This window comes from Chiloscyllium punctatum, chromosome 11 (assembly GCF_047496795.1).
Source record: "Chiloscyllium punctatum isolate Juve2018m chromosome 11, sChiPun1.3, whole genome shotgun sequence".
Taxonomy (NCBI): Eukaryota; Metazoa; Chordata; class Chondrichthyes; order Orectolobiformes; family Hemiscylliidae; genus Chiloscyllium; species Chiloscyllium punctatum.
In genome coordinates, this window is record NC_092749.1 from 62,967,706 (window position 1) to 62,983,004 (window position 15,299).

Sequence of the window (15,299 nt, forward strand, 5' to 3'; positions counted from 1 at the left end):
TTAATATTTCAGAAAACCAATAAGGCAAAATTCAATGTTATGGATGATAGACATTTCATGATAATTTGTCACTTCTCAGCATATTTTAAAGTATATAAATGTTATTCTTTCCTTTGTAAAGGTGTGAAACCTGGAAGAGAAATTGAGAACAACTTTTATCTCTTCCTCTCTTGAGTTTTAGCCAAAACTGCTGCAGTATTATCAATAAAGGTTGATTATTGTCAGTTCAAACTGATTTTTTCGAGTATTGTTGCTATCTTTTGCTCTCACAGATCCCTGTTAATTAAAATCCAATTTGACATTTGGTGCTGCGAGCAAAAACCAAATAACCTGGGTGAATTCTGTCAGGGGACTGAAGAAGCGATCCAGCCGCAGCCTAGGGATAAGGGGCAGACGGGCACCCGAGGTAAGCATTAAAATCTTGGTTTAATTCTCTCCCTTGGCTGACCGCTGTGACCCCTCATCCCTTGCATAGGACACTAGCTTCCGAATCTAAAGTCTAAATTTTTTTTGAGTGTTGTTGATTTCTTTTGCTCTCACAGATTCCTGCTAATTAAAATCTGATTCGACAACTGATAGGAGCACACTAGCACCGGCTGTGTCTCTTACAAACTTGTAGGAAGTAACGACTGCAGATGCTGGAGAGTCAGAGTCAAAAAGGGTGGCGTTGGAAAAGCACAGCAGGCGTTATGCCTGAAGTGTTGGCTCTCTTGCTCCTCAGATGCTGCTTTGACCTGCTGGGTTTTTCCAAAGCCACCCTTTTCGACTCTTATAAACTTGTCTTTACTCTGAGCCCCATGACATTACAGTGGGTTGTGCTTTTTCTATTCATTCATGGGACATAGGCATCACTCGTCTGGCCAGCATTTATTGCCCATTATTAATTGTCCAGAGGGTAGTTAAGAATCAACCACATTTCTGAAATCACACGTTTACCAGACAGGGTAAGGACAGCAGATTTTCCTTCTCTAAAGGGCATTAGTGAACAAGATTATTTTTAACAACAGGTTATACAATCATCATTTGGCTGGCTTTTTTCTTTAATTCCAGATTTTTGCTGAATTCAAATTTCACCTCTGCCCAGTTGGGATTTGAACTCATGTCCCAGAACACTAACCTGTGGTCCTGAGTTAGTAGTCCAATGACATTACCACTTTGCCACGACATCTCCAAACACTCTTGCAATGAAATGTTAACCCTTTCAGACTCATACAGCAGAAATAACAGAATATTTTAATTGTGACCTCAGGCCTTACTGTCTCCTTACTGTCCAATATCTTTGGCAAATCTGACCCAGGTAGTAGAGGAATACGAATGGAAGCTTACAGAGCCCTGAACAACATAAGTTAAGGCTAGAAATCTGGGAAAATCGTATGAGAAATTGAGCAAGGCCCTTCTCAAGTTTGGAAGCAATTAGCTTCATTTCCAACTAAGGTCTAGACAGCAAAACAAGATTCTCACTAGACAGCAGCAAGAAGCTTATTAATGGTCTCATTAACTGTATATCTTGCCGTATTAACTAAATATCCGATTTTACCAGTTTCCATAGAGTCATAGAGATGTACAGCACAGAAACAGAACCTTTGGTTCAACTCGTCCATGCCAACCAGATATCCTAACCTAATCCCGTCCCATCTACCAGCATTTGGCCTACATCTCTCTAAGCCCTTCCTATTCATATACCCATCCAGATGTCTTTTAAATGCTGTAATTGTACCAGCCTCCACTACTTCCTCTGGCAGCTTATTCCATACACGCACAACCCTCTGTCTGAAAAGGTTGTCCCTTCGGTCCCTTTTAATATCTTTCCTCTCTCACCCTAAATCTATGCCCTCTAGTTCCGGACTCTCCCACCACAGGGGAGACCTTGTCTATTTACCCTATCGATGCCCCTCATGATTTTATAAACCTGTATAAGGTCACCCCTCAGCCTCTGATGCTCCACGGAAAACAGCCCCAGCCTGTTCAGCCTCTCCCTATAGCTCAGACCCTCCAACCCTGGCAACATCCTTGTATATCTCTTCTGAACCCTTTCAAGTTTCACAACATCCTTCGGATAGGAAACAGACTAGAGTTGCACGCAATATTCCAGAAGTGGTCTAACCAATGTCCTGTACAGCTGGAACACAAACTCCTAACTCCTAAAGTCAATGCTCTGACCAATAAAGGAAAGCACATTCTTCACTATCTTATCTACTTGCGACTCTACTTTCAAGGAATTATGAACCTGCACTCCAAGGTATCTTTGTTCAGCAACACTCTCTAGGACCTTATCATTAAGTGTATACGTACTACCCTGATTTGCTTTTCCAAAATACAGCACTTCACATTTATCTAAATTAAAATCAATCTGCACTCCTCGGCCCATTGACCCATTTGATCAAGTTCCATTGTACATTGAGGTAACATTCTTCGCTGTCCACTATACTCCAATTTTGGTGTCACCTGCAAACTAACTAACTGTACCTCCTATGCTCACATCCAAATCATTTATATGAATGACAAAAAGCAGTAGACTCGGCACCAATCCTTGTGGCACTCCACTGGTCACAGGCCTCCAGTCTGAAAAGCAACTCTACCCTACCACCCTGTCTTCTACCTTCAAGCCAGCTCTGTCTCCAAATGGTTAGTTCTCCCTGTATTTCATGAGATCTAACCTTGCTGACCAGTCTCCCATGGGGAACCTTGTCGAATGCCTTACTGAAGTCCATATAGATTACATCTACTGCTCTACCTTCATCAATCTTCTTTGTTACTTCTTCAAAAAATCAATCAAGTTCGTGAGACATGATTTCCCGTGCACAAAGCCAGGCTGACTACCCCTAATCAGTCCTTGCCTTTCCAAATACATGCAAATCCTGTCCCTCAGGATTCCCTCCAACAATTTTTCCACCACCAATATCAGGCTCAGCGGCCTATAGTTCCCTGGCTTTTCCTTACGTCCTTTCTTAAATAGTGGCACCATGTTAGCCAACCTCCAGTCTTCCGGCACCTCACATGTGACTATCGATGATACAAATATCTCAGTAAGGGGTCAAGCAATCACTTCCCTAGAATGCCACAGAGTTCAAGGGTACACCTGATCAGGTGCTGGGAATTTATACACTTTTATGCATTTCAAGACATTCAGCACTTCCTCCTCTATAGTACAAACATTTTTCAAGATGTCACCATCCATTCCCCTTCTTTCTATATCTTCCATGTCCTTTTCCACAGTAAACACTGATGTAAAATACTAATTTAGTATCTTCCCTATCTCCTGCAGCTCCACACATAAACGCCTTGCTGATCTTTGAAGGGTCCTATTATCTCCCTAGTTACCCTTTTATCCTTAATGTATTTATAAAATTCCTTTGGGTTTCCTATTTGCCAAAGCTATCTCTTGTCCACTTTTTGCCCTCGTGATTTCCCTCTTAAGTGTACTCCTATTGCCTTTATATTCTTTAAAAGATTCAATCCATCTCTCCTGTCTATACGTGACATATGTTTCCTTCTTTTTCTTATCAAAACGCCAATTTCTCTAGTCATCCAGCATTCCCTACACCTACCAGCTTTGCCTTTCACCCTAACAGGAATATTCTGTCTCTGCACTCTTGCTGTCTCATTTCTGAAGGCTTCCCATTTTCCAGCTGTCCCTTTACCTGCGAATATCTACCCCTAATCAGCTTTTGAAAGTTCTTGCCTAATACCGTCAAAATTAGATTTCCTCCAATTTAGAACTTCAACTTTTAGATCCAGTCTATCCTTTTCTATTACTATTTTAAAACAAATAAATAGAATTATGTTTGCTGGCCCCAAAGTGCTCCACCACTGACACGTCAGTCACCTGTCCAGCCTCATTCCTGACGAAGGGCTTATGCCCGAAATGTTGATTCTCCTGCTCTTCAAATGTTGCCTGACCTGCTGTGATTTTCCAGCACCACACTCTTGACTCAGTCCCAGTCTATGTTTGGAAAGTTAAACTCCCCTACCATAACCTTGTACATGGCAGGTACTCATGTGACTCAGCCAACAATTGTCTATCTTATACGTTGCAGGCAAGGATGCCCGGAGGCATGGTACATTGGGGAAACCGAGCAAAGGCTACGACAACGGATGAATGGGCACCGCACAACAATCAACAGACAGGAGGGTTCCCTCCCAGTTGGGGAACACTTCAGTGGTCCAGGACATTCAGCCTCGGACCTTCGGGTGACCATCCTCCAAGGTGGACTTCGGGACAGGCAGCAGAGAAAAGTGGCCAAGCAGAGGCTGATAGCTAAGTTTGGTACCCATAGAGAGGGCTTCAATTGGGACCTTGGGTTCATGTCACATTACAGGTGACCACCGTTGCACTATACACACACACAGATACTCCTACACACACACACACATTCTCACACACACACAGGCACTCCTATACATACATACACATGGACACACGTATACACAGATGCGCACAGACACCCACACACGCTTACAGACACATACACTCACACATGCACCCCCTCACAGACTTAAGATGCTCTGCACTCACTACACACACATACACTTTCTCACACTCACAACCCCCAACCCAGACAGACACACACACAGAAAGACCCACAGGAACACATATATTTTGTGGGGTGAATTTGTACTTGCAGGGTTACATTACACTTTGCTCAAAAACTGCATGCATTCATTGAGAAGTCTGAGCTCAAAAACTGCATGAATTCATGTAAAACTCTGTTATCTCACTTTTTAGCTTAGAATCAATCTAAGCATCATGGCATAGACAGAGAACACAGAGGGCCAACACCTTCAACATATTGTCTAGCTGTCACCATTGTTAACAACTAACCTGAGAATGAAACTTCTTAAAAAAAGGTTTTGTGATTTACACATGAAAGAAGTGAAACTATCACAGTATTCTAACAGATGAAAGGCTTAACAGACAATCAATTTTTCAATGTATAATTTCAGTTACATCACACTGCAAATTTTTGCTATAAATTCTGTGTGTTAAGATTGAGCCCTCCACTACCACCTGATGAAGGAGCGACGCTCCGAAAGCTAGTGTGCTTCCAATTAAAACTGTTGGACTATAACCTGGTATTGTGCGATTTTTAACTTTGTACACCCCAGTCCAACACCGGCATCTCCAAATCAGACCATAACCACCATATTATTCTTACAGATAACCGAAAACTCCTTTCAAATTTGTTTCTCAATTTCCTGCTGACCATTAGGGGGTCTACAATACAATCCCAATAAGGTGATCATCCCTTTCTAATTTCTCAGTTCCACCCAATAACTTCCCTGGATGTATTCCCAGGAATATCCTCCCTAAATACAGCAGCAATGCTATCCCTTAATAGAAATGCCGATTCCCCCTCCTCTCTTGCCCAGCCTCCCCCCCACCCCTTTCAATCTTTCCTATAGCATTTGTATCCTGGAACATTAAGGTGTCAGTCCTGTCCATCCCTGAGCCATGTTTCTGTAATTGCTATGATATCCCAGTCCCATGTTTCTAACCATGCCCTGAGTTCATCTGCCTTCCCTGTTAGACCTCTTGCATTGAAATAAATGCAGTTTAATTTCACAATCCTATATTGTTCTCTGCTTTGCTCCTGTCTGCCCTGACAGTTTGACTCGCTCCTTTTCCCATCTCCACCAGTCTTATATTGATCTCTTTCCTCACTACTTTCCTGGGTCCCATCCCCCGAGCAGCTCTAGCAAATCTCTCTGCCAGTTTATTAGTCCCCTTCCAATTCAGTCGCAATCTGAATTGCAGGTTACTTCTACCCCAGAAGAGGTGAACCCTTCTCCCCTGCACCAGTTCCTCAGCCACGCATTCATCTGCTCTATCCTCCTATTCCTATCCTGACTAGCTCGTAGCACCGGCAGTAATCTAGATATTATTATCCTCAAGGACCTCCTTTTTAAATTCCTACTTAACATTCTATATCCTCCCTTCAGAATCTCATCCTTTTCCTTTCCTAAGTCATTAGTTCCAATGTGTACAATGACCTACTACTGGTCCCTCTCCCCTTTAACATTCTGCACCTCTAGAGAGATATACTTGATCCTGGCATCAGGGAGGCAACACACCATTCTGATTCTTTGCTGCTGGCAATAGAAACATCTGTTGTGCCTCTGACTAGAGAGACCCCAATCACAACTGATCGCTTGGAACCCAACCTACCCCTCATTACATTAGAGCCAGTTACGATACCAGAAACTTGGCTGTTCAATGCTACATCCTCCTGAGAATCCAACACCCTCTACATTTTTCAAAACAGCATACTTGTTTGAAATGGGGATAGCCACAGAAGACTACCTGCCTACCCTTCTTACCTTTCCTGGAGTTAACCCATCTTCCTGACTGTATCTGTGGCTTTTGTTGAGGAAACTAGATGTCTCGAATCTTTTAAGGTGTCAAAGCCACCTTTTGGTTGATGGACAACTTTCTATATCACTTTGCTCATTTTTTTTCATGTTCATAAACATTCTTTTTTTATAGAACAATGCAATCCTATAATTGATTAAAAGTAGTAGATAACTCTTTGAACAATGAAAATATTCACATACTCAATTTGTCATTTCAGCTCACCTCTCAACATATTCTAACAAGTATGCTGGTTCATTAATGGTGCTCGGATCATCAGCATGCAATATTTCAGGCCAAAGATTATCAACTTCTGTATCGGGACAAAATGCAATATTTTATTATGGAATACAACAATCTAACAGATTCATGTATGTACTGTTAGTTAAGCATTAAAATTTCAATTGATAAGAAAATACACTGTGATACAACCATACAATTGACATTCCATCAAATGTGTCATGAATCTTTAGATACTTAAGGAAGAGTTTTAGATCCTGACTAACTAATCAGAGAAGATGTTGAACAAAGGCTGTGAGTTTTCTTACAGCATGAAGGAAAACCATAGAGAAACTACTCTCATTCATCTTAATTTTACTGACCAAATTTGGCTGAACGATCATTCCAAATAGTCTGAATCATCATGGAAACACTTACGAAGTTTACAGCATGTCTTAGAGACCTCCAGCCAAAGTGAAGGCAGGTCACAATATGAAGGTTACAGCTGTCTTTTATCTTCCTCAGCTTCTACAGGTTGCTACAAAGGAGACAGTGAGGTCTGCATATGCTGGAGATCAGAGTTGAGAGTGTGTTGCTGGAAAAGCACAGCAGGTTCTGTGCACTGATGTATAAAGTAGGCCATGTAATGCTTTCTAAAGCAAACTGTCATGTTATTTTCTCCATCTACATTATTTGCATATTGCTTATTGTGAAATCTTCCATGAACTAATAAGTTAAGAGTGGAAAGATTTAAAAGGGACCTAAGGGGGAACTTTTTCATGCAGAGAGTGGTGTGGTGAGTGTGGTATATGGAATGAGGTACCAGAGGAAGTTGTGGAGGCTGGTACAATTGCAACATATAAAAGACATTTGGATGGGTATATGAATAGGAAGGGGTTAGAGGGCGATGGGCCAAATGCTGGCAAATGGGACTAGATTAATTTAGGAAATCTAGTCAGTATGAATGAGTTGGACTGAAGATCTGTTTCCGTGCTGTGCCTATATAACATAAACGGGCAATATTTTAGAGTGCAAATCTTTCAAAAGATAGTTTAGCACTGAAAATATTCCTTAAAGATGGCAATTTGGTATTTTTCTATTAATATTGCTGGAAGTGGATTTATGACAAAAAGGAGGAAAAAAGTTGAATAAGACTGAAAACGTGTAGGGAATATGATGCCTGATTAACTCACATCACTATTCATTCTAATGCAATCTCACACAAACTTTGTGCTGCATGCTCATTTACATGCAGCTGGCACAAAGTACATTTTGAATGGCTGCTCACCTGAGTAGGGGCTGCAAAATCAGGAATTCCAGCTCACCTTTGTTACTTAAAGCAAGCCTGTGCATTTTAAAGAAGAGGTGCATTTCTCCTTGAGCAGATACTGACAAAGTGACTTGAAGGGGACCCTCTTGTGGTGCAGTATAATGTCCCTACCCTGAACTGAGGAGGCCTGGGTGTAAGTCCCACTTGTTCCAGAGATGTGTAATAACCTCTGTTGAGGTTTGTCCTGAGTAGCTCCATGACACGGACACTGTGCTCTACAGTCTGTTACCCGGGATGCACATCGTGACCAAGAACTTAGTGAAAGATGCTCTTTGGTCTGCCTGAACCTTGTTGGTCTTCCACAGCAATGAGTTAAACCTGACTGAGTGAAACAAACTTGCACATTCCAAGGTCCAGGACAATGTGCTAAGTGATGCATTAATACTTGGGGCAGCTCCAGCAAGCACAGTGGGGAAAGACTACTGTCTGAGCTCTTTCTGCGGAAGGTAAATGGGGGTCCATTTTGTTATCAGATCCTCCTACTGCCTCAAATATGCAAATGTTGGTAAGAGAGTTCTTTAGGTTTTTTGGGATAGTCAAAGTTCAACGTTTCGTTTGTTTGCTTGATATGCAACTGTGCAGAACTGAACTGCTTTTGTGTCAGTAAACTTCAATGAATGAAGTATATTTTTTAAATAAAAAAGGGTAATAATATCTCTGAACAGGTTAATTAGAAAAGCAGGTCAATGAAGAAAAATTCAAAGTGACTTGTACCTAGGAAAGCCTGCAGTCACAGTCAAAGAACATAGACAGGATTGATCTTGTGCATTGTTTTGTGCAGATTTTGAAGACCATCCTTCCCAGCATAGAAGGGATGACTCATGTCATGTGAATTCTCAAAGACTCAACCATCATGTAGTGTCTAATGGCCAATATCTCAGCTTCTATTGCAACAGAAGCAAAGCTACCCAAAATCTGAGTACTATAGTAGAACTTCTGTCAAGTGATATAAGTTCACCTTCCTGTTATGATAGCAGTTTTAAACTCTCTAGCTTCAAACTATGCTATCATCAAGGTGCAGATACCAGCTTTCACATGAGCTTCTAATGTCTCAGACCTGCCAAGACATAGTACCTGGAGAACATCAGTAGATCCTTGGACCATTAATCTGCTGTGTGACTTCAGAGTGACAGCATTTGCCTACTAGAATCACATAATTGTTGCAGTGCAGTAGGAGGCAAGTTGGTCCATAGTGCCTGTGTCAGTTCTAGTACCCAGTGCAAATCTCTGACTTTTCCTCATATCCCTTGCATACCATTTTTATCCAAATAATCATCCAATGTTCTCTTGAATGCCTCAACTGAAATTGCCTCCCTCAAACTTCCAGACAATACTTTCTGTACTCAAACTACAGAGGAACCTCGTTTTTCCGAAGGACATGGGTGGGATGTATTTTGTTCAGTAAATCAAATTCCGGATAATCGAATGCCGGAAAACATATTTTAGCCAAGCATCAGGACCTTGTGATCTTGCCGGATAATCCGATATTCGATTAATTGACTGCTGCTACTTGCTTTGTGAAAACATTTTTCTCACATCACCCTTGTTTGAACATCATATTAAAGCTTTGTCTGCTCGTCCTTTTTACTTTTATGATTGGGAACAGCTTCTTCTTATTTAATCTATCAAGCCCACTTGTGATTTTGAAAACTTCTATCAAATCTCCTCTCAGCCTTTTCTACAAGGAGATCTGTCCCAACTTCTTCAGTCTGTCCTCATAACTGAAGTTTCTCATTTCTGGAACCATTCTTGTAAATCACATCTACATTCTTTCCAATGACAGATAAATGTGGGGCTCACAATTATACACATTGTCCTACCATTGTCCCTCTATCAGGGCCTTTGCTGTAGCCAGCCCAGATTGCTACTGCCAATGCACAGACAGTACAGTCCAAAGCTGTACATTCCACAGTGAAATAGAGGCAAAGGACCTCTGAGTGTCCAAATCCTACAGAAATCTTTTCTCCCCGACCTCCTCCCCTCTCTGCCAAATTTTGCTCGCCTTTGCTCAATCATTCTTATACTGCAGGTGAAGGGGTTTGGTAACTACAGCACCCTCAATTGGGAGCAAGTGATCTAGGCAGAAACCTTCAAGTTGAAATCCTTCATCCAATGCAAGACATCCTCCACAGGCTCTATAAATTGTAAACAATAGTGGAGAACTCGACAGAACACAGCAATTCTACAAACTCAATTAAAGGTAGTAAAATTCAGCCAGAAACTAACACTTTTTTTAGTAGTACAGGTAAGGGGATCCTTCCTGCTGCTTAGTTGTTGTAAGCCTTTAAAGGAGGGCCTTAACACGAACTTTGAGGTCGTAAATATCACCATAGAGGTGAACTAGTTACATACTAAAAACATGATTTGCCTACTTTGCTTACTCCTGACACATGATCCTAATGCCCACCCTAATACTCTAACAAAAAAGTATCCACAAGGAGTATACGCAGTACCAGCACCATTTGTACCCCAAAATACAGGAGCTACAAAGCCAAATTTTGCAGTAAAGCATTTTAATTGCCTTCTGCAAGTAACTCCACAGTATTTAAAAGATGGCAGCGGTTGCTGACTAATCCAGAAACACACACACACACAATTCCAGGCACAGTGTCATGCAAAATTTAAGAATGAGGTTATATTGGACTGTGCACGTTCAGAGAAAAGCATGAGATTTTCAAATGGTGTTTAGCAAGTTGGGAAATGAGGATGGGAGATAGTGAAATGCTGGACAGTGGTGAATGAGGGTGTGGGGAAGCAGAGGGAGGATAGCGGGGTGCTGGTGATGTTAGGAAGCAGTATAGTGAGGACACAGGACGGGGTGAGTGAGGATGTGGAACATGGAGAATGAAGATGTAGGATGAAAAGAGTGAGGACATGAGGGTAGACAGGATGCAGGACTGAGGCCATGGGACAGTGTGTGAGGACAGGGGTGTGAGGACGTGGGGTGGTGGAGGTGAGGACAGGGAAGGGAGTAAGCATGCAGGATGAGGGAGTGTGAACTTGAGATCAGAAGGAAGGATATAGAGGTTCGGGAGGTGAGGATAGGGTGAGGTTGAGGATTTGGGTTTGGTAGGAGTGAGGACTCAGGATGTTGGAAATGGAGATATTGGCAAAAGGTGAGTGAGGGCACAGAAAGATAAGGGATAAGGTTGGAGGAATGAGGGAGTAAGGACATGAGATGGGGGGGTGAGAACGTGCGATAGAAGCGTGATTGAGAAAGTGGTAATGGGAGTGAGGATTGGTGGGATCGGGGATGCAAGATGGCAGGAATGAGGACAGAGAATATGGGAAGTGAGGATGAGTGCAAAGGGGAGTGAGGATGCAGGGAAGTGGGAAGTGAAGACAGGGGATGGGGGAGTGAAGTTGGGGCTCAGGGGAGTTAGGACATTGGGAATTGGGGCGAGAATGAGAGTGGAACAGGGTTGGAATCAGGACTCCCCACTCTACTCCTGGGTTGTTTCACCCTCCTCTTCTGCCTCCCCAGCTCACATCTCCCTCTGTCCTCCTCCCCTGTGCCTCCATTCCCTCAACACCCCTAAGTCCAATCCTTTCCCCTGCCCTCATGACACATATGTCCCTGCTACTTTGTGTCCTGGAAGCCCTCTGCCATTGCCCCTGTGTCCACACTCCCTCCTGCATCCTCACTCATCCCCTTCCCTTATCCTCACTCTCCTCTCCCCTGTCCTCACTCTACACTCCCCAACTAACTGAATGGCAGAACAGGTTACAGGGATCAAATAGCCAGTTCCTATGTTTGTATTTAGGATCATAGGTCTGTATTTTACAATTTGGATAAGCTTATCTGTATTGCATAATATGATCCTAAATACAAACATAGGAATGGGTTATTAGGCCTCAGCAACTGCTCTGCCATTCAATTACGTGTTCTGATAGTGACTTTAAACTCCACATTTCCACCTAAGCTGGGTACCACTCACTCATCTGTTTGTCAAGAAACTATACACCAGCATTCCACTTGCTTCCCTAATTACTTGCAGTCAATCTCACCTTTTGTAATTCTTGAACCAAGACACTGAGATCCCTCTGTACCTTACAATACTGCAATCCTTTTTCCATTTAAACAATGCACTGATTTTATAGTTTTACTGCCAAATTGGACACATTCTCATTTTCTACATTAGACTCCATTGACCAGTCTAAAATTCTCGTCACAGCTCACTTTTCTACCTATCTTTGCATCATCAGCAACTATACTTTTGGTCCTTTCATCCAAGTCATAGGAATAAATTTAAAAGAATTGATGAGGCACAACACACATCACAATCTTTCAAGCCAAAACTGACCCATTTATTCCCACCCTCTGTTTTTTATTAGCTAATAAATCCTCTATCCATACTACAATGTTATCCCTAATCTATGACCTCATATTTTGGGTAATAACCCTTGATGTCATACTTTGCAAAGTACCTTCTGGAAATCACTGTATCGTACATCCATTGTTTCCTCTTTACACATATTGTTTGTTACTTCTTCAGAGAATTCTAATAAATTAGTCAAACATGATTTCATGTCAAAACCAAGTTTCCTTTCGGATCCATTGAGCCTTGTTATTTACTGATAAACAGAACATCAAAGCTTAAATTCAGGAGATCAAAGATTTCTGCAAAATTCTGCTCACAAATTTGTACTATTTGCATTCTCAAAGAATTTAAGGGGTCTGTGGTAGCAGTAATGCCCACTAGCCTCAGGGTCTTCTGGTTGCTATCCAAAAACAGTATCTTCTCTCTCCTATCGGTCACGTGCAAGCCTATATTTAAAAAAAATTGTTAAATTTCTAGTTCCACAAGAAGTTTGACTCCTGTCAATTACCCAATCTGAGGAGGTTAGATGCAAGATCTAAGGCCCACTTGCTGTGGCATTTGCTGCTTTGGTAGTAAGGTGAAGGTACCATGACATAACTCCTAAAACACTTCGAATTAATTTAAATACTTGCATCTGTTCTGTCTTCTCAGAGGAAACTTTGCAATGATGTTTGAAATGCAAAGGAGTCAGAGACCCCTCATGCCTGTTTTCCACCCCTTTTTCCTCTGCATAATGTCCAAGTTATAAGCTTACTCCAGGCAAAAAAGTGGAGGTGGAGTGTAATACTGGCACTCATATAACTTCAAGAGTTCACTGGAAGAATGTAAGAAAGTTGAAGGCTTTTTGAAGGAGTCATTCCAGTTTACATGGTAACATACAGCAACAACTGGAGAGTTACAAATTATACAATTGAACACTAAATGCAAGCTGAGTGATTTCTCAACTGAACACCTTCACTCAGTTTGCAAGTTTGACTCTGAAATTCTGGTAAGTCAAATTCTCCATCCAACTCTCAATTGAACTTCTCTGTTTCTTTGAAAAGGCAGAAGATAGAATGCAATGATAGAAGATATGGAAAGATTGCTCCATCTCCAGCTGTTTTACCTTTCCCAGGAAGCAATTTTCTCCCCTGATTTGAACTGACACCCACCCACCTGACACCTGTAGTCATCACACACTTAGCATCCTACCCTCTCAGCTGCTTAGCTCATATCTCATCCACCTGACACTTTATCTCACCCATCTGGCACCCTCACACTCCAGCCACCTGACACCTATACACACTTATCTCTTTTCTCAATAGCTGTCAAAGTGGCTTAAGGACACCTAAACCACAGATTGTGGCACTTACTGCTGAGAAAGACTGGTTGTCTTAGTGCTGATCCACTCTGCTACTGGTTGCGTGGATTTCAGCCTGTGACTATGTTGCATTTGCTGGAAAGTCTCTGGTCTCAAATTTTCTTGATAAATTGCAGTAAAGGTAAATGGACAACTTTTAGTCTGATTGGGTAGGAAATAGGGATTCTGACTGAGATCAGAAGATTTAGATCATTTTTTCTTTTGAGTTTGAATTCTGTGTCTATATGTCCTGAGAAACAAACGCTTGCTGTTGCCATGGGTGTTATTGCTGCTCCAGATGGTGCATCTAATCCTCTTGTTCCTCCAAACATCCAGGCTTTAGCTGTATAAACAGTTCTCATGCTGTCAAAAAGGTATGACAACAGGGAGGATCAGATCAAAGTAAGTAAAATCCTAGGTAGGTGAAATGATTTCCAAATTGTTGGAAATCATCCATCAATTGTTGTGATCAAAGTGTCTGAACAAGCATTTTGAATGCAAGCCTTTTACATAGACAGGTCAGCAATATTTCATGCCTGGCAGTTTCATTGATCAATTACTGTGCAAGGTGTTCTTGCCTAGTTAATTCCACATAGCTCTGGAAACATATTTGGATGTGAGCATAAGAGGTATTGTTAGTAAGTTTGCAGATGACACCAAAGTTGGAGGTGTAGTGGACAGCGAAGAATGGGCTGAGAAGTGGCAGATGGAGTTTAATTTAGATAAATGTGAGGTTCTGCATTTTGGGAAAGTAAATCCTAGCAGGACTTATAAACCTAATGGTAAGGTCCTGGGGAGTGTTGCTGAACAAAGAGACCTTGGAGTACAGGTTCATAGCTCCTTGAAAGTGGAGTTGCAGGTAGATGGGATATTGAAGAAGGTGTTTGGTATGATTTCCTTTACTGGTCAGAGTATTGAGTACAGGAATTGGGAGGTCATGTTGCGGCTGTACAGGTCATTGGTTAGGCCACTGTTGGAATATTGCGTGCAATTCTGGTCTCCTTCCAATCGGAAAGATGTTGTGAAACTTGAAAGTGTTCATAAAAGACTTACAAGGATGTTGCCAGGGTTGGAGGATTTGAGCTATAGGGAGAGGTTTAACAGGGTAGGGCTGTTTTTCCTAGAGCATTGGAGGCTGAGGAGTGACCTTCTAGAGGTTTACAAAATCATGAAGGGCATGGATAGGATAAATAGACAAAGTCTCTTCCCTGGGGTGAGGGAGTCCAAAACTAGAGGGCATAGGTTTACGGTGAGAGGGGAATGATATAAAAGAGACCTAAGGGGCACTTTTTTCACACAGAGGCTGGTACGTGTATGGAATGAGCTGCTAGAGGAAATGGTGGAGGCTAATACATTTAAAAGGCAACTGGATAGGTAAATGAATAAGAAGGGTTTGAAGGGATATGGGCCAGGTGCTGGCAGGTGGGACTAGATTGGGTTGGGATCGCTGGTCGGCATGGATGAGTTGGACCGAAGGGTCTGTTTCCATGCTGTACATCTCTGTGACTCTATGACATATACACTGGCAATAAGATCAGAATCCTGAGTTTAAACCACAATTATTTCTTTATTTGTGTATTTAAATCACTAACTCAATAGATCCCCAGGGATTTTTTAGCTTGTCTGGGAACAAAGTTTATTAAAACCCAAGAGAGGTGGCATCATTTTGGTTTTCTGACTGTTTGCATTTAACTCCCAGTTCAACCCAAACTGGAACCTACCCCCAAATGGCAATTAAAG

The 15,299-nt window shown here is 41.9% G+C and overlaps 1 protein-coding gene across 3 annotated transcripts in view; it reads right to left on the reverse strand.

The window, feature by feature from the left end:
* The window catches only part of LOC140483040 (clathrin heavy chain linker domain-containing protein 1-like), a 59,693-nt gene that overhangs the window by 20,186 nt on the left and 24,208 nt on the right, over window positions 1–15,299 (reverse strand). For 2 of the 3 annotated variants that reach the window (XM_072580937.1, XM_072580935.1), the window contains one exon: window positions 6,575–6,662. The exons of the other annotated variant lie outside the window; for it this stretch is intronic. In XM_072580937.1, the coding sequence (XP_072437038.1) occupies window positions 6,575–6,662 (88 nt within the window). The remainder of the gene's footprint in view (window positions 1–6,574; window positions 6,663–15,299) is intronic. 3 annotated transcript variants of the gene reach the window in all.